The 20,884-nt window shown below is 39.2% G+C and overlaps 1 protein-coding gene across 5 annotated transcripts in view; it reads left to right on the top strand.

Annotated features, from left to right (window-relative positions):
* Positions 1 to 20,884, top strand: part of ripor3 (RIPOR family member 3) — a 59,653-nt gene that overhangs the window by 26,894 nt on the left and 11,875 nt on the right. For 4 of the 5 annotated variants that reach the window (XM_085159875.1, XM_085159874.1, XM_085159876.1 and 1 more), the window contains 14 exons: positions 5,471 to 5,569; positions 9,534 to 9,689; positions 10,159 to 10,237; positions 10,336 to 10,359; positions 10,486 to 10,539; positions 10,880 to 11,029; positions 14,682 to 14,745; positions 14,907 to 14,950; positions 16,267 to 16,392; positions 16,624 to 16,769; positions 18,345 to 18,471; positions 18,710 to 18,870; positions 19,167 to 19,403; positions 20,034 to 20,130. In XM_085159875.1, coding sequence (XP_085016001.1) covers positions 5,472 to 5,569; positions 9,534 to 9,689; positions 10,159 to 10,237; positions 10,336 to 10,359; positions 10,486 to 10,539; positions 10,880 to 11,029; positions 14,682 to 14,745; positions 14,907 to 14,950; positions 16,267 to 16,392; positions 16,624 to 16,769; positions 18,345 to 18,471; positions 18,710 to 18,870; positions 19,167 to 19,403; positions 20,034 to 20,130 — 1,563 coding nt within the window. In that variant the 5' untranslated portion in view covers position 5,471. Of the gene's footprint in view, positions 1 to 3,254; positions 4,411 to 5,470; positions 5,570 to 9,533; positions 9,690 to 10,158; positions 10,238 to 10,335; positions 10,360 to 10,485; positions 10,540 to 10,879; positions 11,030 to 14,681; positions 14,746 to 14,906; positions 14,951 to 16,266; positions 16,393 to 16,623; positions 16,770 to 18,344; positions 18,472 to 18,709; positions 18,871 to 19,166; positions 19,404 to 20,033; positions 20,131 to 20,884 lie in introns of those variants that run through there. The other variant, XM_085159877.1, reaches the window with a different exon arrangement.

Here is a 20,884-nt window from a genome sequence, read left to right as displayed (position 1 = left end):
TCTGTTGATTTTGGCATCAGGACCACAGTGTGAGTTTCACATTCTGGGTCAGGACTCCAAAGTGGGTTATTCTGAACTACTTACATTGGCAGGGTTCAGTATTTCTACCATACTATTGGTTCAAACCCTTGCCACAGGGTGCCAAACTTAGTGTGGATGACCTTGATTTAGTTCTATGAAGTTTTGATCTCCCATACCTCCAGTATTGTTGCACGTGCTCTTTTCCAAGTGTTTTAAATGCATGAAACATTTCAAATTCATACTCCGGCTTATACGGTGGCCCCGAGAGGACAAGTGCACTTGTCCTGCAAAAGCACCCAAAACACAACAGAATGATTTTTTTTAAGCCAAAAAAAAGAAGAAAAAAATGATACAACAAAATAGTAGAACTCCTGGGGACACAATAAAAGGGCGGGTCAGTGAGAGAAGTAACAGAAAACGTGAAGAGACTGTAACTGAGACAGACTGAAACAAAGTGGAGGGTTCATCTGTGTTGTGAGGAAGAAAAAGACGCAGGTCACTGTGCTTTAATCACGTGATTCATAGAATACTGTAGATACATGTTTGTCATTAGCCGTTTATTGCTAGGGTGTCACTTCCGCAGGTGTTCTGTCACATTTTTGTGTTAACTCAATTCAATTTTATTTATATAGCGCCAAATCACAACAAAATTCGCCTCATGGCGCTTCATAGCAACCACTTTGGCGACAGTGAGAAGGAAAAACTCCCTTTTAACAGGAAGAAACCTCCGGCAGAACCAGGCTCAGGGAGGGGCGGCCATCTGCTGCGACCGGTTGGGGTGAGAGAAGGAAAACAGGATGAAAGACATGCTGTGGAAGAGAGACAGAGGTTAATAACAGATATGATTCGATTCAGAGAGGTCTATCAACACATAGTGAGTGAGAAAGGTGACTGGAAAGGAAAAACTCAATGCATCATGGGAATCCCCGGCAGCCTACGTCTATTGCAGCATAACTAAGGCCTAACTATATGCTTTAGCAAAAAGGAAGTTTTAAGCCTAATCTTAAAAGTAGAGATTGTGTCTGCCTGCCACACAGCGCTTCTTGACAGTAGTAAAAAGGAATACTCCAAGTATCAAAACAATGTGGGGCACACTGAACAGTGGAGCTAAACAAAACAACTGTCCTCAGTATATTATTGATATGACCACGAGGAATATAATGATGTTGTGGCCAACAGTTTTACTAAATCCTTGGCATGCTCTCAATGAGCTTCATGAAGTAGTCACCTGAAATGGTTTTCCAGCAGTCTTGAAGGACCAGTTGGGGTGAGAGAAGGAAGACAGGATAAAGACATGCTGTGGAAGAGAGAGAGGTTAATAACAGATATGATTCAATGCAGAGAAGTCTATTAATACATAGTGAGTGAGAAAGGTGACTGGAAAGGAAAACTCAATGCATCATGGGAATCCCCCGGCAGCCTACGTCTATTGCAGCATAACTAAGGGAGGATTCAGGGTCACCTGGTCCAGCCCTAACTATATGCTTTAGCAAAAAGGAAAGTTTTAAGCCTAATCTTAAAAGTAGAGATAGTGTCTGTCTCCTGAATCCAAACTGGAAGCTGGTTCCACAGAAGAGGGGCCTGAAAACTGAAGGCTCTCCCTCCCATTCTACTTTTAAATACTCTAGGAACAACAAGTAGGCCTGCAGAGCGAGAGCGAAGTGCTCTAATAGGGCGATATGGTACTACAAGGTCATTAAGATAAGATGGGGCCTGATTATTTAAGACCTTGTATGTGAGGAGCAGGATTTTGAATTCAATTCTGGATTTAACAGGAAGCCAATGAAGGGAAGCCAAAACAGGAGAAATATGCTCTCTCTTTCTAGTCCCTGTCAGTACTCTTGCTGCAGCATTTTGGATTAGCTGAAGGCTTTTCAGCGAGTTTTTAGGACATCCTGATAATAATGAATTGCAGTAGTCCAGCCTGGAAGTAATAAACGCATGAACTAGTTTTTCAGCGTCACTCTGAGACAGGATATTTCTAACTTTAGAGATGTTGAGCAAATGGAAGAAAGCAGTTAACAAAAACACTTCTGTTGTGTTTGTGATTTTTTTTCTTTATCTTTTGCAGAGTTTTTCTACTTTCTGGTGTTTTCTTAAGCTGCAGTGTACTCGACCTCTCAGGGCCACCAAAGAGGCTGAAGTATAAAAACATTCAAAAAAATATTCAGTATTCACCCACAAATGCTGACTTTAAGTACTTTAATTATATCATACATTCAGTTTCTAGTGAGCAGGTTTTCTTCCATGATTAATTATTTGAATAAATAAACCTAAAGCTGCATTTGACTCAAAACTATGGCTTTGTGTTTTTGAGGGATGAAGAATAATTTTTTGAGATAATCACATTAGCACATGCATAAGATCCAGCATTTTATGATAATAGTATCACATCTTAGACACACTGAAACAGCTGGATGCTTGTAGTTAAGGAGGTACAGTGTGTCATCCACTTTTGCCCCTGTGATGCATCCATCCGTGTATGATGGAAGTCGCGTGTGTGTGTGTGTAAAGTAAAAGAGTGTATAAATACATGTTTGTGTGACTGAAGCAACAATGACTCAAAAATTAGGCTGAATGTAAATCTTCATCTAAAACTGCATAAAACAAAACATGATAACATTCAACATATCAGTTCAGCAAAATCGGATAAAAGGGGCAATTCAGCTCTACCTTAGCAAATTTGGGTTGTTGGTAATAAGTTCAGCCAAACATCTTTGTGGTTTATTAACATGCTGAATAAGGAGGTTTGTACAATCATGCACAGATCATTGCATAAAGGCTGTTTAGAAGAAACAGCTAATGGCAAAAATATAGTCATGTTGTGGTTTTAGCTTTAACTCGACTCGCCATTTGAACCACATGAAAGAGCCTGAGCAGATGGCATCCAGACTGTGTTTACACACAGTACTTTTCTATAAAAGCCACTGACCGTTTCACTTTGTCAGCCTTTATTGCATTCTGTTATTGTTTTCTCTTTACTGCTGTAAAGGAAATGCTCTTTTGGTAACTTAGCAAAATAATCTTATTTTGCCTCTTTCTTATTTCCTGGTGAGGCAGCTATAAACATTTTCATAGACATTAGCAATCGTCTACAACTCACACTATCATAGTTATCCAAATGAGGGACCTGAGAAAGAAAATTAAGGAGTTTTAACTAAGAATAAAAAAAAATGCTTAGACAAAATCTGAAACAAACAAACATCTGAGTCAAAAAAAAAAAAAAATGTCTAGAAGCGCTGTGTGGCAGACAGGAGTTGGACCCAAAATGCAGGCTCTCAGACACAAGGTTTAAACTAAAAAAAAACTTAGCTTTATTTGCTGGCAGGGGAAAGCATACAAAACAAAACTACACTGGGAAATCTAAGTTCATAAGGAAACACAGGGAGAGAGTAACACACAGCAATGAGGGACAACGCGACACTGACACAGAGAAAAACAGGGCTTAGATACACTGGGGAATAACGAGGGAATGAGACACAGAAGGAGAGCACAGCTGGGGGAAATCAGAACTGACGAGACAAGGAAGCAAAGCAGGATACACTCACATGAGACAGACCTTCAAAGTAAAACACGAAGTATAACAGTGAGACGCGAACTTAACATGGTGGAGACAGAGCAACTAAGAAACACAGATGTAACCATACGGCAGAGAACTCTAATAACCAAAAGACTAGAGATGATAAATAATACACAGAAATACTAAGCATGGAACACAAGAAACTAGACTTGGGGGAGTAACAAAAGACCAACGATGAGAACATAATTCACAATACAAAGTGACAAAAAAAAAACCAACCAAACAAACAAACGCACACCCCACAGGAAACTCAAAACACTTCAATCAAAAACCCAGGACCCTGACAAAAAACAATCAGGATCAAAACAAAAAAAAGGCACTGAAAAACCAAAGCCCACTCTACAAGACACTTGGAGAGGTCAAGGGATTTCTGTGTATATCACAGGCAGTATAAACCTGTCAATCAACATGTTCACGCCCCTAAATGAACAGGAACAAAGCCTTTCCTGTATCAGGGTATAAATATGCTTTTTATGCCTTTGGAGCCAGTAACAAGAGGCCTTTAGAGGAACTGCTTCATTTCTCAGCTCTGCAGGCTGCTGTTTGGTGTATATGTGCACTGACTGGGTTCATTAGCAAAGTCGCTGCAGCTGAGCAGAGGGAATGAGAGCGAAGCTCATGCAAACACAAAAACTGAATGAACACTTTCCTCATCATAACCAATTTAAAATCATTTTAAACTTTAACAACAGATTGAGACAGCTGAAAGAGGAAAAGATACTTTTTATGCTTTGTATAAATTTTTGGTCATCCTTTTATTCTGTCTACTATAGAAGCAGACATTTCTATAGCAGATAGTGGAAAAACAGGTACGTTTTTGTCATTTAATTGTTTAACTATTATTAAATTACTTAACACGTATATTAGACCACCTCTCACAAAAACAAGAAGACAAAATACTTTATAAATCAAACAGATTTATCAGCCAAGTAACAAACTGAATATTTTTATACCCGTATTTAAGCCAGCAGGACTTTAAGCATTGATTCATTCACACTTCACACACTAAAACGAATTTTTCTGTCAGGAGTTCAAAACAAAAAAAATTAATTTGGCATTTTAACCAAAACAAAATAATTGTTTTGTTTTTTTCTGCTTTTTTTTTCATAAAACATTGCATTTAAAATGTACTAAAGTTAATTTAACACCATTGTGGCATAAACCTTATATTGAATGGTGCACACTGCAAGTTATTGATTTTATTTCCATTTTCTGAGATTGTTCAACCTGAATCTACGGTGTGTGGGCAAGCCAACAGACCAACGCTGCCATACTCGGAGTATAGTGAATACATAAGTGTCCTCCATCTGCAGTTTGTGCACATACTTGTGGGCCCTGTTCAAGATGTTCTTTGGTTAATTTGTCCCACAGATGTCGGTGCTCTGTTTCCTGTTTTGGATTGTCTGAGAGTAAGGGTGGTCTTGTGGATTTAAATGTTCGCGTGAGTGACTGTGGAAATAAAGAACATCAATTTAAAATTAACAAAGAAAAAGGAGGTAATATTTCTTTTTAATTCAAGTGACTTAAGATATTCAATTGTTTTGGCTTTAACAAACAGTCTTACACATCCAATTACTAATATAAAGAGTAAACAGTGACAGATCCTTTCTCAAGCAAAAGTCTGTTTGGTCTCAGCTCTTGTTGCTTGTTTGGTTTGATCATGTTTTCAATCATTTCTGTTATAATTCTACTGGTCCAACATTAGCGTGGTTGATTTCTTGTATCGTAGACCTCATGTGATTGATTTTGTGACTCACCATTATTTAGGATTAACTTGGAAATATAAAGTGGTAATATTTGAGGGTTTGGGATATCTTTTGTTAGCCCGTGTCTCCTCATTGGTTAAAACACCTCTTATTTACTCTGCAGGATGTCAGTGAAGCTGCGATTTGACTCTCCTTCAGATGGAGGCCTGATCCACAGAAGCCGCTCCTTCACTGGATTCTCTTCTCTGACTGGTCGACAGAGGTGAATGACACTTTTCTTATTGTTTCAACCAATAAGAAAGAAATCTATGTAATAACGACTAACACTGGTTTACAATTTAGTCTTAAAGAAACAACTAGTAAGAACTAATTGGGTCCTGTTATCTAAGTGGATCTTCCAAAGGATGTCCAAAACATTCGCTCACTCTCAGATATGTATACCAGTTTTAAAGAAGTTAGCAACTGTTTATTTAACAAAAGAAAAGGTTTTTGGTAAAGATATCAGAAATGCTCCATTTTCTCTCTCATCTGGCTGCAGGGGTGTGTCTGTCTGGGTTTGACTGGCAGGGAACAAGTCAACAAATGTGTGGTGTAGCTACATATCATGGGCAGACAGTGTGTAATTAGTGTTATTTTTTTTAAAGAGCAAAAACCACAAAGGCGTCTAAACTCTGTTAAGTGTCATGTGGAGGTATTGGTGCTGAATACTGAGAGAATCACACTGTTTAGCAGGAAGGTCAAAAGATGCAGTGACAGATCAAGGACGTAGCTGGGCATCAGAAGAAAGACTATCTGGATCACAGGGGGAAAACGGGGTGAGACTGGCAGAGAAGGCAATCTTTAAATGTCAGACAATCTGGTGAGGGGTGGGTGGGAGAGCTGGTGTTTGAATGCAGCAAGTGATTAGTCGATTGTCTTCAGGTGTGTCTGCAGCGCCAGTAGAAAGCCACAACTGTTGAAAGGAAGCACAGATGTAAGAATAGAGATGGGAAAATTGAGGGAAGGGTGTGGTTACAGAGATGACAATAGACAGAAGGACGAGCAAGTGGATGCTACAGGTGCAAATTTTGTGAATGTTACGAGTAGTTTGGCCACTTTAACCAGCCCTGGTTTGTGCCTCATGTTTATTAGCATGCGTTGAGCTCATCAGTGTAAGTATTTATTTGGTTTAACGATAAATAGCCAGCCATAAGGCAGCTTAAAGTGGCAAAGGACAACAAGTCTGTTTAAGGACTCGCTTGTTTTACTTTTGGTCTCTCTCTCCCTCCCTGTTGGTCTTCTTGTCTCGTCCTCCTCTGGGGAGAGTCTCCACATTTTCTTCCCTGCCAGCAGCCAGCTCGTTTTCTCGGGAGACTTCATGTCAAGCAGCAGACGGAATTATGGAAACACCAGTGGTGCCATTATCAACATTCATTGTATCATTATGAATTGATGTAAAGAAATCCTCAGTCAGGGGGGAAAATCCTGACATTGCATTATGAAATAATGGTTTATCAATAAAATTTAGACATTAAGTGAGTGTGACGAGGATCACGTTAAGTAGAAAAAGTTTTATAAAACCGAGTGTCAGCAGTGTGAAGCCTGAGTTTTTGACTTGTACAGATACTGATCTCATTATGTGAAACATTGAGTCTGAATCTCTATAAAAGACAAACGTGCCACTGTCTAAAACAAAACAAACAGAAGTTTGTTGGGAGAAAAATGTCTGAGGAATTGTTTAGATTCTCGTAGCTGTCAGGATAAATGGGAAGAAAGAGAATTTTAACTTTGTGATTTTACAGATATTAACTTTGATACTGTGATCATGTTATAAATCATCCCTCTGTTGAACTGTTTTTCTCCATATAGTGAAACAATGAATGAGAGAAAATAAAAACCGTCACGTTGTGTGGAGGGAATTCCCTTCACCCTCAGACAAGTCTGTTCTCCGCTGATGGGCAGGCAGTGAAAGCACCACAGACTTTCAGATGTTATTTGCGAATGAAAGAAGACAGTGATAAACACCCAGATGAAAACTGTCAGTCCCCCGAGAGAGGCTGAGAACAAAATGTTGTGTTAAAAAAAGAAAGCAAGCAGCATTCCACTTCCCTGTGTGTGTGTGTGGATGTTTATACTCTATACACACAACACAAACATCCACACATTTTTCCATCCTAAACACACATCCCCCATCCGATTCTCACTAAAACTTTTTTTGTATTCACCATAGTCCACAGCAAACATATCAAATGTTTAAATTGAGAAATTGGACCCTAAAAAAATAGCCATGTTTACTGCTGTGTAGCATCCCCTCTTCTTTTAACAACAGTCTATAAATGTGTGGGAACTGAGGAGACCAGCTGGTGGAGAGGAATGGCGCCCATCTGGTCTGATAGATGTTTCTTTCTGCTCAACACTGGTGGATCTGTTCTCGGTTCGTGAACAGTCTAGACTGCAGGCAGCCCAGTTCAGCACCTAGGCTCTTATTCTGCAGAGTCATGCTGTTTGTTGGGCTATAAGCAGTTTGTTTGCGAATGTCTTCCTGAAGCATGAAAAGCCTGCCTGAAAAGATGTCGGCTGGATGGGAGCATATGTTCATTTCTGAATTATGGATTAAACCTTGATTCTTTTTTTCCCCCCCCAGTCATTATGTTGTAGATTTACTGCTGTACTTTTGGTCATTGTCCTGTTGCATGGCCCTGTTGCAGCTAAGCTTTAGCCTGAGACAAATGGCCCTTCATTTGACTCTGAAATAGTTTAATATACAGAGGACTTGGCTGTCGACTTTGAGACTGTAATATGCGCAGGTCCTGTGCCTGGAAAACAAGTCAGAATCATCCACTGTCCATCACTGTGCCTGATTGTTGGTATGAAGCAGCTGTGGATTATGGCCAAACATCTGTTAGTCACATCTATCCAAAGAACATTGATCCTGATGTCTCTGTGATTGGGTCGGATGCAGCTTGGCAAAGCTATGTTAACCTAGCTCTTCCCTGAGCATTGCACAGTCTGACTTTGGGGTGAATTTACTGGGACATCCATTCCTGTCTTGAATGCTTTCTTTCTCACAGTACAATGATGAACTTCAAAGTGTTTGGAAATAGACTTAATCCTTTTCCAGAATGATGGACTGAAACAGTTGCTTCTTATTTAAGATCAGTGTGGATCTATCCTCCTTGGTATTGTATTCACTCACACTTGGATCACTACTTAACCTCCTAATTCCTATGCAACCTGTAAGGGTGTCCTTTTTCACACACTGCTGCGCCCAAGTTTTTATTAAATAAATAATGACACGGTGTAATATGTCATGCTTTGAGGCTTGTATTTACTTAATTCTAAGACCGGCTAAGATTACTATTTATTATGTCCTGGCAGCACGGTGGCACGGTGGTTAGCACTGTTGCCGCACAGCAAGAAGGTCCTGAGTTCAATTCCAACATCAGTCTTTCTGTGTGGAGTTTGCATGTTCTCCCCGTGTTTGCGTGGGTTCTCTCCGGGTACTCCGGCTTCCTCCCACCGTCCAAAGACATGCAGCTTGTGGGGATAGGTTAATTGGAAAATCCAAATTGCCATTAGGTGTGAATGTGCGAGTGAATGTGAGCGCGAATGGTTGTCTGTCCTTGTGTGTTAGCCCTGCGACAGACTGGCGACCTGTCCAGGGTGTACCCTGCCTCTCGCCCTATGACAGCTGGGATAGGCTCCAGCACCCCCTGCGACCCTGAAAAGGATAAGCGGAAGCGAATGGATGGATGGATGGATGGATGTCCTGATATATAAACACCTTAGACTTGAAAGTGGGTGTGTTTTCTTGTTACCATGTTCATGGTCATGCACAAACTTGACATTTTATTTATTGCACAGACAGTCCTGAATCATATGGACCACATTTGAGTGTGTGGGGTTTCCTCTGTATCAGACAAAAAACAGGTGGTAAATCTACACTGGTCCAGACTTTATGCTGGAGGGCCTTATAACAACACACTTCCACTAAAGGCTACCTGCTTGGGATCCACACTTAATGTGGATTGTAGGGGCTGGATTAGATTTGGACCAAAGAAAGGACTGTTAATATACAGGGAATTACATGGGAACAGGTTATACTGATGAACACAGTTGAAAATAAAGAGGTAGGAAAAAGAAAAACTCCAACAAGCTCTTTTTGATAACAATTTATGTAACTACAGATTCTGATTTACCCTGTAAAAATGTTGTTATGACTATTCATTCACTTTCTCTGTTTTTAGGACGTCTTCTGTTCGTAACTCTCTTCGCGTCAAAGCCATGACGGGAAATAAAGCCAGCAGGGTGCCCGTCTCCCCCCGCAGAAGTTCAGGCGCTATCTGGTCTCTGCAGCCGGAGCAGGTCGACAGGGTTTTTCAGGCACTACGCAAAGGACTCAAGTATGTGTAGTACTGCTGAACTTAAACAAGTACCCCACTAAACATTAAACTGCAAGCAGGCCGTGAAGTATCCAGTGCTATAATACTAAACTTGTCCATGTCTCTGTAGTATTTTAGTGTTGCAGCTGGTCAGGGCGAGGCTTGTTTCCACCTCTTTACATTTAGTTACTTGAGTGGTTCCAAATCTGTGGTTTGACCCTTCAAAAGTCCACAAGATGAATAGGAGGCAGTCACATTTATGATTAATGATCCTTTAACAGAGTAAAATTGGTTGATTTTTGATATTTAGTTTAATTTTTGCAAAGAATATTTTACACTGCCAGTAAATGTAGCTGTACTTTTCACATCTGCTGCTACATGCAGTAGATGTTTGGTAGTCCCGAGCTGGAATTTCTCAGCTGATTTCTGGCAGGTAAAGTTTGTTCATCTTCATAAAATGTTACTTTTAATTGCGTGTTTCTCTCTTCAGGGACTACCTGGAGGGTCACCAAGCTGAGATGGACTTCCTGTCTTCACAGCAGAGAGAGACGAAAAGAAACTCGAGACTGGTGAGGAGGGAGAGAGGAAGAAAGTCTGTGTGTACAAAATGTGTGCGCCTGGTGATGACAACAGTGCTGATGATAATTATACTTTTCTGTATTTTCAGGCCTTTCTTTATGATCTGGAGAAGGTAATGTGTTTTCATTTTTTCCTTTTAAGCAAGATCTTATTTTAAATTATTTAATTTGAATGGATAAGTGATAATAAATGTTTCTTAAGCTTTCAAAATTCAATATGTTTTTTCTGTTTTTTACAGGAGATCAGGTCTTTGGAGAGATATATACGACGATTAGAATTTCAAATCAGTAAGGTAAAATTTTGGATTTTAGACTGGTTTTTCTCGGCTGTAGTTGAGGTTAATGAAAAATCTACTCAAGCATTTGTTTTGTAGAAAAGAGTCTAACTCCATGCAAGCCTGGTGATTATCTTTCTGTCAGTTACTCAGATGTATTTCTATGGTATGAATTCACTAAAATATTACTCAAAAGCTTTTAAAAGCAGCAGATGAGCCACCCCTGTCGCACAGGGAGACACTTTGTGCTGCACACTGATTAACCACCAGTCTAATCCGTTATGTAAAAGAGGGGAAAAAATGTTGATGATGATGTTTGTTGATGTTGTTACTCTTCATCTGTTCCATGCCTCTGCAGGTAGAGGAGCTGTATGAGACATATTGTATTCAGTGGAGATTGTGTCAGGGAGCGGTCAACATGAAGAGAGCCTTTTCACTGTCCCAGTCCACCAGAGCCTCCAGAGAGAGTCTGCTGGAGCTCAACCGCAACCACAGACACAGCCTGCAGGTAGGATCAGTGATCAGTGACATTTTGGAAAAGTATTTTTGGAAAATCACATATGGTCTTTGAAGTTTCTAAAAGTTCAAACTAGCTGGAGATGATGTTGCACAAAAAAGGGAATTCATACCTCGTTTGTTTGTTTGTTTTGACAGTTGTCCATGTTGTAGGCACATTGTGTGTAGATTTTTTTTTTATTACACCAGATAATATTTATTCTTCCTCTCTGGCACCTTACTGTAGGCAGCAGTCTAGCTTACCATGTGCCTTCAAACCTCCCAGAGAGAATCTGTAAACTGGACTGTTTTTGAGACGTACTCACAGCCAAAGTGGCAACCACATATCCATCATGTCCGAGGAGCGCAGTGGCAAAATAAGCCTTTGAATGGTCATAAAGTTTCCAAATCAAATATTCTGACATGTGAGTGATGGTACTGCAGTGATTCTTCTGGTTGCAGCAGCAGGATAAGGGCCATTAAAAGACAGCTGTAGACTCATTCATGCCCTCTGTCGATCTGTGGTTTCTCTTTTTCATAGACTCAGCTTCAAACATGTGCCCACATCTTCTTTTTCTCAACTCCTCACAAACTTTTCTTACTTTCCTGTGATCAGTTTTTTTTTTCATCATTCGCCCTCAGTGTTTTTGATATCACATCTTTTTTCTTTTTTTTTTAAAAACTCTCCTCTGGTCTTACACACACACACACACACACACACACCAGATCTTATAAAGATTAACTTATATATGAATGGTGTGCTCATTATTTGTTTGTATACATGGTTGCATGCATGCCTATGTACTGTACAGCATGTACGTTCTTACTTCTCCTTCTATTTGACCTGCACTCAACAAAAGATGTTCAGAGTCTGAAGTTTCTTTAAAGTTAAAATCTCTGACCTCTGCTTTCAGACCTGAACACTCTACTTGGATGAGAGGTGATAACTTAAAGCTCACCTTGACTTTATCCTACAAAGCTTGAATAACCTCGTTTACTGAGAATCTTTTACATGAATTGTACAGCTCTTAGGCATCCACTGGTCTTCTTTTCTCCAACAATCATCATCATCCACAAGCTTACTTAAATTTGGGGGTATTATAGGAACAGATGCCTAATCAAGTCAAATACAATAAAAACAACAACAACAACAACGAGATTATTAAAATAACAATCATTCCCACTTCTGGGATGATTCAGGACTTCTTGTGCTTAGGAGTCAATTTCAAAATACAGTTAGCACAACATGTAAATTTCTTGGGTTAAATGTTCTCATGTTTTCTCTGATAGTAGAGGCTGAGATAATAAATACAGTTTTCAGATGTAACAAGATACTTTTCTGTAGGTGTTAAGGGCACCACATCATCACAAACCATTTTACTGCATCTGCCATTGTGATTTTCGCAGGTGAACAGAAGCAACGTAGAAGAGCTTTCGTTTTTTTTTTCTTTTTCTTTAATATCAGCAGCCACTGGAGAATTGTTCTTCTGCACACACACTTTCTACTGTCCTGGCATATAAGGTCTTGACAGAGTGAGAAGAAAGCCAGTTTTTAAGGATAAAGTCAACTTCTCATAGGAAAGATTAAAGTGTTGTTTTATTACAATTGCAAAAATCTGGGTGTTTGTCTTAACCTCCTAGGACCTGGCGTCCACATATGTGGACATCACATTTTGGGTTATTTAGACCAAAATACTCAATTTTGCTCTACATGGGCCTGATATCCACTTACGAGGACATTATACTGCTACTATCCCCATATGTGGCTCTCATTTTTCTTAAATACGCCCAATACGCCCAAATATCAAAGAGAAATTAAAAATGCATGCTTTGGAAGAGTTCAGGTCTTAGGAGGTTAAGATTAAGAAAACAGACTGAAGTTTAAGTGGATTGAAGGAGTTAAATGATAAACTGAAGCTGAAACTGCACACTTGTAATTAATGCTTGCATGCAGGTCACTGTTTTCTAAGAAGACCTTGTTTCCATAATAAAATAAGAGTGAAGTTAAGGCTGTGTAACTTCACTTTTCAAGTCAAATCAAGAACTAAAAATGTCCGGCAAAATACAATCTCTCTTTTTTTTTTCAATACTAAGAAGCCTCTTTGGTAGCGTAACACAATAGTAAATGAAATTAGTGAGATTGTGTGGGCATAAACATTTTACATTTTGTTTCTTGTTGTGTTTGGATTGTGGTGATTGGGGTTTTCCTTCATTTGATCAGCTTTTAAACATCCAAACATGCCCACCATCCAATCAGACAGACACATGAGAAACAATGTGACCATAATAAATGGAGATCTGGTAAACGATCTGTTGCATGTTACTTGTATATATACTGGCCTCATTATTTAAAACTGACCATATTTAATATGGGCAGGCATGCATGTATATTAGGAATGATGTTATAAAGTCTTCACTACTGAGAAATTGGCCACTTGGTCCTCAGTGTTTGGTCTGTGCTATGCGACCTCCTGCAGTTTCAGCCCACACAGATGACAAAAGTCTGCTCGACACATGCTGCTTCATCTGCTCTTCTTTGTGGTGAAGTCCAGCTCTTAGCCAGAAAGTCATCATTAAAATGCAAAAGCATAATAATCCTTTAAAGGTTTCCATAGAGAGAGCCAGAATAAATCATTAAATGAGCACACTGTTGTTTACTGGGGTCACTGTTTCTTTTACAGTTTGTTTCTTCCCTTTAAGTTCAATTATAGTTGTTGTTATTATTTAGACATAACTCATTGCTACTGTAACTGTGGTTAATAATTAATAAATGGAAGCTAGACAGATGAAGACACAGATGACAATAACATTTAATGTAATTATTATATTTATTTATATAAGAAAATTCATTTGCATGCATGCATGCCTACATTAAATTGTGTTTTTCATCATGTATTAAATATTGCGCTACATAGTGTTCGGCTGGCTTAAGCTCAGGAGGTAGCGCAGGTCCTCTACTAATCAGTTAGTAGTTTGATTCCTGGCTGCTCCAATCTGCAGCAAAAGCATCCCTGGGCAAGATGCTGAACGCCAAGTTGCTCTGTGATGCGTTCAATGGAGTGTGAAAAAGTGATTGAATGAACAGGTGTGAATGAGGCATGTTGTATAAAACGCTTTGACTGCTCCAGTAGAACAGAAAAGTGCTGTACAAGAACCAGGACATTTATGGTGTTCTGTTTGCATGTTGCAAAGTGTGTCAACTTTATTTAGATCTCTTTAAAAAAAATTGAAAAAAAACCCAAAAGAAATTAGACATTTTTACCTCTGGACAGATCACCTGTGTTAGATGTTAAGAGTAAAAAGATACTGAGGATTGCTGATGGTTATTTCTTAGTAATGAAGTGCATAAACCTTTCCAAATATTTTAAAGAGATTTGCTTTTGGCTTTTATTGCCGAAATAAATATTGGCTATCCTTAAAATGGTCGTTTCCAGCGCGCTGTGAGCTGTGAGCACAGTCAAACCTTCTGTTTGTGAGGAACAGCAAATCAAAAGGTAAGGCAGCTAAGGAGCTAAAACAGCTAGACCAGGTTTCAGAGAGTGGATGACTGGGAAAGCTGAACCATAACCTGATGAACTGTGAGTCATGCAATCTCCTGAGAAAATAGACAAAGAACTGTTAGAGAAGATCTTTTTTTTTCTTTGTGTGTTTACACTTCTCTGCAGGACATGTCAACAATGGAAGGAGAGTTAGAAATCCTGCTAGGAGAGCTACACATTAAAATGAAGGGTGCGAACACACACACACACACACACACACACACACACACACACACACACACACACACACACACACACACACACACACGCTGCCTTCAGAGCCCTGAGCAATTTACAGGTTATCAGTGACACACTATCTCCCAGACATCTAACCTCTGCTTTCACTTGCAGGTCTCATCGGCTTCGCTCGACTTTGTCCAGGAGACCAGTACGAGGTTGGATTTTCTATTTAAAAACCAAGAATTTTCAGCATTTGCATGCAAATAACTTAATGTGCAAGACAAGTGAAAAAAATACCATCTACTGTCTCGTTCCTTCAATCAAGCGTTTAATATTTACATTTTAAATGTACAGCTGAAAGTTCTTTTAGTGTTGATGATTACCATTAGCAGCCTGATTTAGATGTCTGAAAAATGTAAACAGATACATACATACATACATACATACAAGTGACTTAATGATGTTTTATAAACTGCTCATATATTTTGTAAGTTAAATATATTTAGGCTTAAAAAGTAAGTAAGCACAGTGGTTAGCACTGTTGCCGCACAGCAAGAAGGTCCTGAGTTCAATCCCACCATCAAGCCGGGATCTTTCTGTGTGGAGTTTGCATGTTCTCCCCGTGTTTGCGTGGGTTCCTCCTCCCACCATCCAAAGACATGCAGCTTGTGGGGAGAGGTTAATTGATCAATCCAAATTGCCCATAGGTGTGAATGCGGGAGTGAATGTGAGCGCAAATGGTTGTCTGTCTCTGTGTGTTAGACAACAGACTGGCAACCTGTCCAGGGTGTACCCCGTCTCTAGCCCTGTGACAGCTGGGATAGGCTCCAGCACCCCCCGGAACCCTGAAAAGGATAAGCGGAAGCGAATGGATGGATGAAAGTATAACATTTATGAAGTAGAGTAAGATAGAATTGAATCATTTTGAAATCTGAATCTCTGTCCTGGGGGGATGTTTTGTTTTTCTAACACCAACCAACAATAATGTCAACATAATTATTTTATTTTATTTTTTTTACAACAACTACTGGTTCTCATCCAGAAATGTTACTTTGAAGTCCCTCAAAGTACTAAAAAAACATTTTAAAAAAACTTTATTTAGAAGATAATTAAAGGACGTTTTGACATTTTAAAAAAACTAAAAAAAAAATTAAATAAAATAAGATCTCTCTTTATAAGTTCATTTATTTTTGCTGTGCAAAAGTTTAAGAAATGGAAAAAATAAAGCAAACATTTTAAAAATAATGCCGTGAAGACTTAATCAATTTAATCTGAAATGCAACAACTATCACTTAGGTTCTTTTTGTTTGTTTGTACTTTGTATTTTTATTTGTACTTGTATTTAAATTAACATTTCAAACTATAACATGCCAAATTTGTCATAAATCCTCCACAAACTACCTGCACTGTCAGGAAAAACAAACAAACTGTGAACTGAACCTTTGGACTCTTAGACCAAAATTACTGACTTGGTTGGTGTTTTATGGTTTCTGGATGATGACGTCGTGTCTTAATGATGTCACATTGACAGGTGTTAGTACGACTGGGCCGCCAGCGATGGAAGATCAGAGGGAGGATTGAATCAGATGATAGTCAGTCATGGGATGAGGAGGAGATGGTCTTCCTCCCACACATTCACCACAACTTTGAGATAAAGGTAAGCGGACATGTCTGCAGGTGTGCGGCAGTGTAAACACCTATTGCATATTTTTATTCCAGAAATTTGAATACTTCATCTTTTTTGTACTTTTAGGAATTTTGCTATTACAGTGACCTGTATTCTTTTGGGCTGTAATTTCTTTCCACTCTGTGTTTGTTTTACTGTTTGTGTAGAGAAAAAAAAAAACTTTCTGTGTGTATCTTTAACCAATGGCATCCTTTGTTTTAGGTGACGGAAGCAAAGGGTTTAAGCTGGCTGCTGGTTGGCATGGTAACGTGTGCAAGCGCAGACTTCTTTTTGGCAAGGCCTCAGGTGATGTTGGTGGACATCACAGAGTTGGGAACCATCAAACTGCAGCTGGAAGTGACCTGGAAGTACGAACGCAGACTTCTTACACACACACATGAAAACAAGATAAAGGTCTGATTTGAAACTAACCGATGAGGTGATGATGATGATGACAACTCTGAAATGCTGGTATTTCCTCTGCTAGGATTTAAGAGGAGGTGATAAAGGGTGAAGTGGGAATAACCAAAATTCCAAAAAGGAAATGAGAATAATTGGATGACAGATTGAGGAACTGGGTGTGGGCAGCTGTGTAAGAAATTTTAATCTGTAGCATAAAAAAATATGAAAGTTTTATCTGAACTTTTGTCCTGACCTCTCCATCATGGCTCCACTTTTTGTCCTGCTGCTGGTGTAGATATCATGTTCCATGTGACACATGAATGATAAGTGCAGCTGGTCCACACGACCGCATCAGAAACGTTCCTTTTTTCAGTGAAAGGTGGAAAGAAGAGATGACAGATTTTACTACTGGATAACAAATCATGTTTTTTCCATTTATTTCTCAGCCAATGTAATTTCTTCCTTTCTTTCATTTTTTTAATTTCAGACTTTTTTTTAAATAATTACTTTTCCAGATGCTCACAGCTGTAAAACCAGAGAAAATATCAAATAGAACAAAGCAGGCAACAACAAATGATGTTACAGATTCACATCCACTCGTCCTGCTGAAGCTGTAGCTGCTGTAGCTGCTGTTCTCAGCCTCAGTCTCTGCCGCACCTCTAACCTGAGCCAGCTGTTGCTGAGCAGCTGATTGAATACAGAATGAACATTTTACTCACACACACATACACAGTAACACACGCAGACGCACTCCGCTGTGCCCTTGCACCATGACAGATCACATTTCAGGCTTTAGAGGGGCCAGGTGGAGGACGTTTCACAGATCCTCCCCCTGGAGAGATGGAAAAATCACACAAAGCTGTACAAGGCTGCCAGACACACACACAAACAAAAGGCTGCTGTGGCCATACGCACACATACGCCCACTATGCACCTCTGTTAAGCTCAAAAATAAGTAACATTTCACGGCTTTCCCTTCGTTTCTCTTATGCATATAAAATGTAATAATGTGACAAAATGGGTTCAGCAAATACAAAAAGATGGAAAGAAAATGATTCATTGAAAGCTCAGATTAAGAAGAGAAACGATTTTAAGCAAGTCGAATGTTTTTTAAAATAAAAACCATTCATGCTCCAAATCACTTTTTTTTAATCACATCTTTTTGATTGTTAATGATTACGTTTTTGTTAAATAAAAGTCAGAATGATAGCTTTAGCATATTATCATATCAACTATGATAATAGTTGCACTTTCTGAGAAAACCACCCACTAATAATTATTTTCTCTAAATAAAACAGGCCATGAAAATTACAGTAGCAGTTAGCGCTTCACTTTGTAAAATGCTTCTAAATGTGAGGAAAGGTAACCAAAAAGCCCACAACAGCATAAAACGTTGCACAACTCTGAAAAGTAACTCATTGAACAGAGGGCCAATGATGACGACCAGTTTAATGCCAAATAGATAAAAACATATGTTTATGCAGTGCATATCATACAGTTTGCTGTGCAGTGTATAACCTTCTGTGTGCTAACACCTGCAGTCCATTTGACGGCACTGAGAAGCTGAGGCCGCTGTCTGGAAACAAGCAGTCAGTGTCCAGCAGAAAGAGTTCAGTGTACAGCTGGACGGCACCGAGCACCCCCTCCTTCACTGAGAAATACTTTATTGTACGTATATGTGCACACGCATGCACGCACTCAGAGGTTTTATTAATGCAAAGCACATGTACTGGTAGCAGGATTCAGCATCAGCCTTTTCATGTCAGTTCTGTTTTTATTCCCTGTTTTGTTATATTGCCAAATTTGTTTATTGTGATATTACCAATGAGTTTTGCTTACATTTTTATGTAAATAACTCAAATTCATAGCACACTCAGAAGACTGTTTATCCTATTACTTTTTTCAGTCTATGGTGCGTGAGCTGCGGGATCAGGAAGGTTCTCTTCCATCTCTGGTGCCCAAAAGTCATCCCAACAGAGGAGGAATGTCTCTGCTCAGCTACCTCTCCAACCCTTCAAACACCTCTATCGCATCAAGCCACAGTCCTCAGAGCCCATACACCCCGAGGTATGATGTGTGAAGTTAAAAGGGTTCAAATGAAGAGAGCACAGTGGCTACAGAGACAATACGTTTTAGGAATATTAACTGTTTTGTATTCATCAGCTATAAAGCAGTGTTTAGCAGCATTTTTGGCTTGTTGCTGTACAGAATAAAAAACCTTATTTCAGATGTAAGTAATAAGCGTAAGAAGTTAGTGCAACCATTCTGGCATTGTGCTTTATTACACCGTTTTATTTGAATGTGGTGGAATTATCCAACATAATTATTTTAGTCAAGACTGCTTTCTGGTCAACTGTCCACAGTCTCTCAAGGGCTCACAGCTACCCTTTCAGCCCGAGTCGAAACACCAGTCTGGGAGGAAGTCGGACTCAGCTGTCGCTTGGAGAGGAAGAATCCCTGGAGATCTCAACAGAGGAGTCGGAGACAAAGAAGAGGGTGGACAAGAAGGTAGACGAGGAGAAGGAGGAATGGGGAGTTGTGTTAGAGAGTCCATCCTTACCAGAAGAAAGTAAAACAGACTCCCTTATGACCTTACAGAGGTGAGGATTCACTCAAGAGAATACAATGTTTAAATATGTTTTTATTGGTTCCCAGAAGCAAAGAATTGGTTACATGTGAAAAGCAATTCAAGGAATACAGGCCACAACTACAGGAGTGAAACAGCATGTAACTGAGATGGAGGGGAAAATGATATATAATGATTGTGAGACAACCAGAAGATGAGGAGGAAACGGAGCAAAGGCAGGAAGTACAACAAGTTTAAAGCAAAATAGGAAGTTACAATACAGGATACAATATTTAACTTACAAGGGGAAAAAACAGCTTTTTTAAAGATGCAAAACCCCACAATTTGAGATGAATCTCTTTTTTGAGTCAATACTTTCTTTATTGATAATACTTGTTAAAGCTTCAAATGTAAAGTTAACAATGACAATGATTAACAATGACAAGCAGGAACCTTCCTGTTGTTTATCTGTTCTGGTGTAATAAGAATGGCAAAAATCCATTTTAACAATCACAGGTGAAAGTCAGAACAGAGGACGAACTATGACCGTACCAGCCCAGTTGCTTGATGCAAAGACTCCTTAAACTTGGCCAGTGGAAGAGGAACAAATAGACTAGCACAGTACTTCTGGACAGTAATAATAATGTTTTTACCTTTAATGCAGGTCGAGCACTCCAGACATCCTGAGAAAGAACACATGTGGAGAAGCCGAGCCTGAGACCCACAGCGTAGCCCCAAGTCAGGACACAGTCATTGGGCAGGTAAAGAGCCCACACTCGGGTCATAGAAACACTTTGCTGAGAGTCACTTTCACACTGCAATGGTAAATGATAATTAAAAGTCAAAAAAGCAGCTTTACCTGTTGTTTTGATGTCCTTGACCTAGCTTTCTACTTGTTCCAGAGTTCTATTTAAATGTGGGCTTGAGAAGGGTTGTTTTCACTTTTAAAAATAACCTATTAATATATCCTATCTAACAATGACTGTACCTTCAGTGTCAGTTTCAGTGATGATTTGTCACAATTGGATCTGCTGCTGTGTTTTGTAATTGTATATAAGAATGATACACGAGTGGTGACGTGAACACTGTGGGAACCCCTGAGAAACGGCGCAAAACATTAAATGCAAAGACAAAACAATTGATTTACTGCTGTTTCGCTTAAGCAACTAATTATAACAAATTAGAGTTAAAGATATTTCAGAGTCAGACAAATTTTGACCAGTTTTCTTAAAAGAAGACAAAGAACTGAGTGCATCTAAATGCTTGACTGCATGTTTTTCATTGAGATGAAAAAATGTATTCATTAAACCTTCAATAAGACATTATGAAGCATTTTTTTAGTCGCTTTTTGCAGTTTTATCTCATTTCATGTGGCCTTTTCATTTTTCAGCTTTTGTCATCTCCTTTCTGCTTGTCTGTGTTATTTTCCAGCTTCTCTCTTTTCTTCTCTCGCTGTCACAGCTTGTTAAAAACGTGTCCTTCTCGGTTTTGTCACCTCGTGTCTCTTTCGTCTGG

Source organism: Neolamprologus multifasciatus, chromosome 5 (assembly GCF_963576455.1).
Source record: "Neolamprologus multifasciatus chromosome 5, fNeoMul1.2, whole genome shotgun sequence".
In the NCBI taxonomy this organism is placed as follows: domain Eukaryota; kingdom Metazoa; phylum Chordata; class Actinopteri; order Cichliformes; family Cichlidae; genus Neolamprologus; species Neolamprologus multifasciatus.
This window is presented reverse-complemented; position numbering and strand designations above follow the sequence as displayed.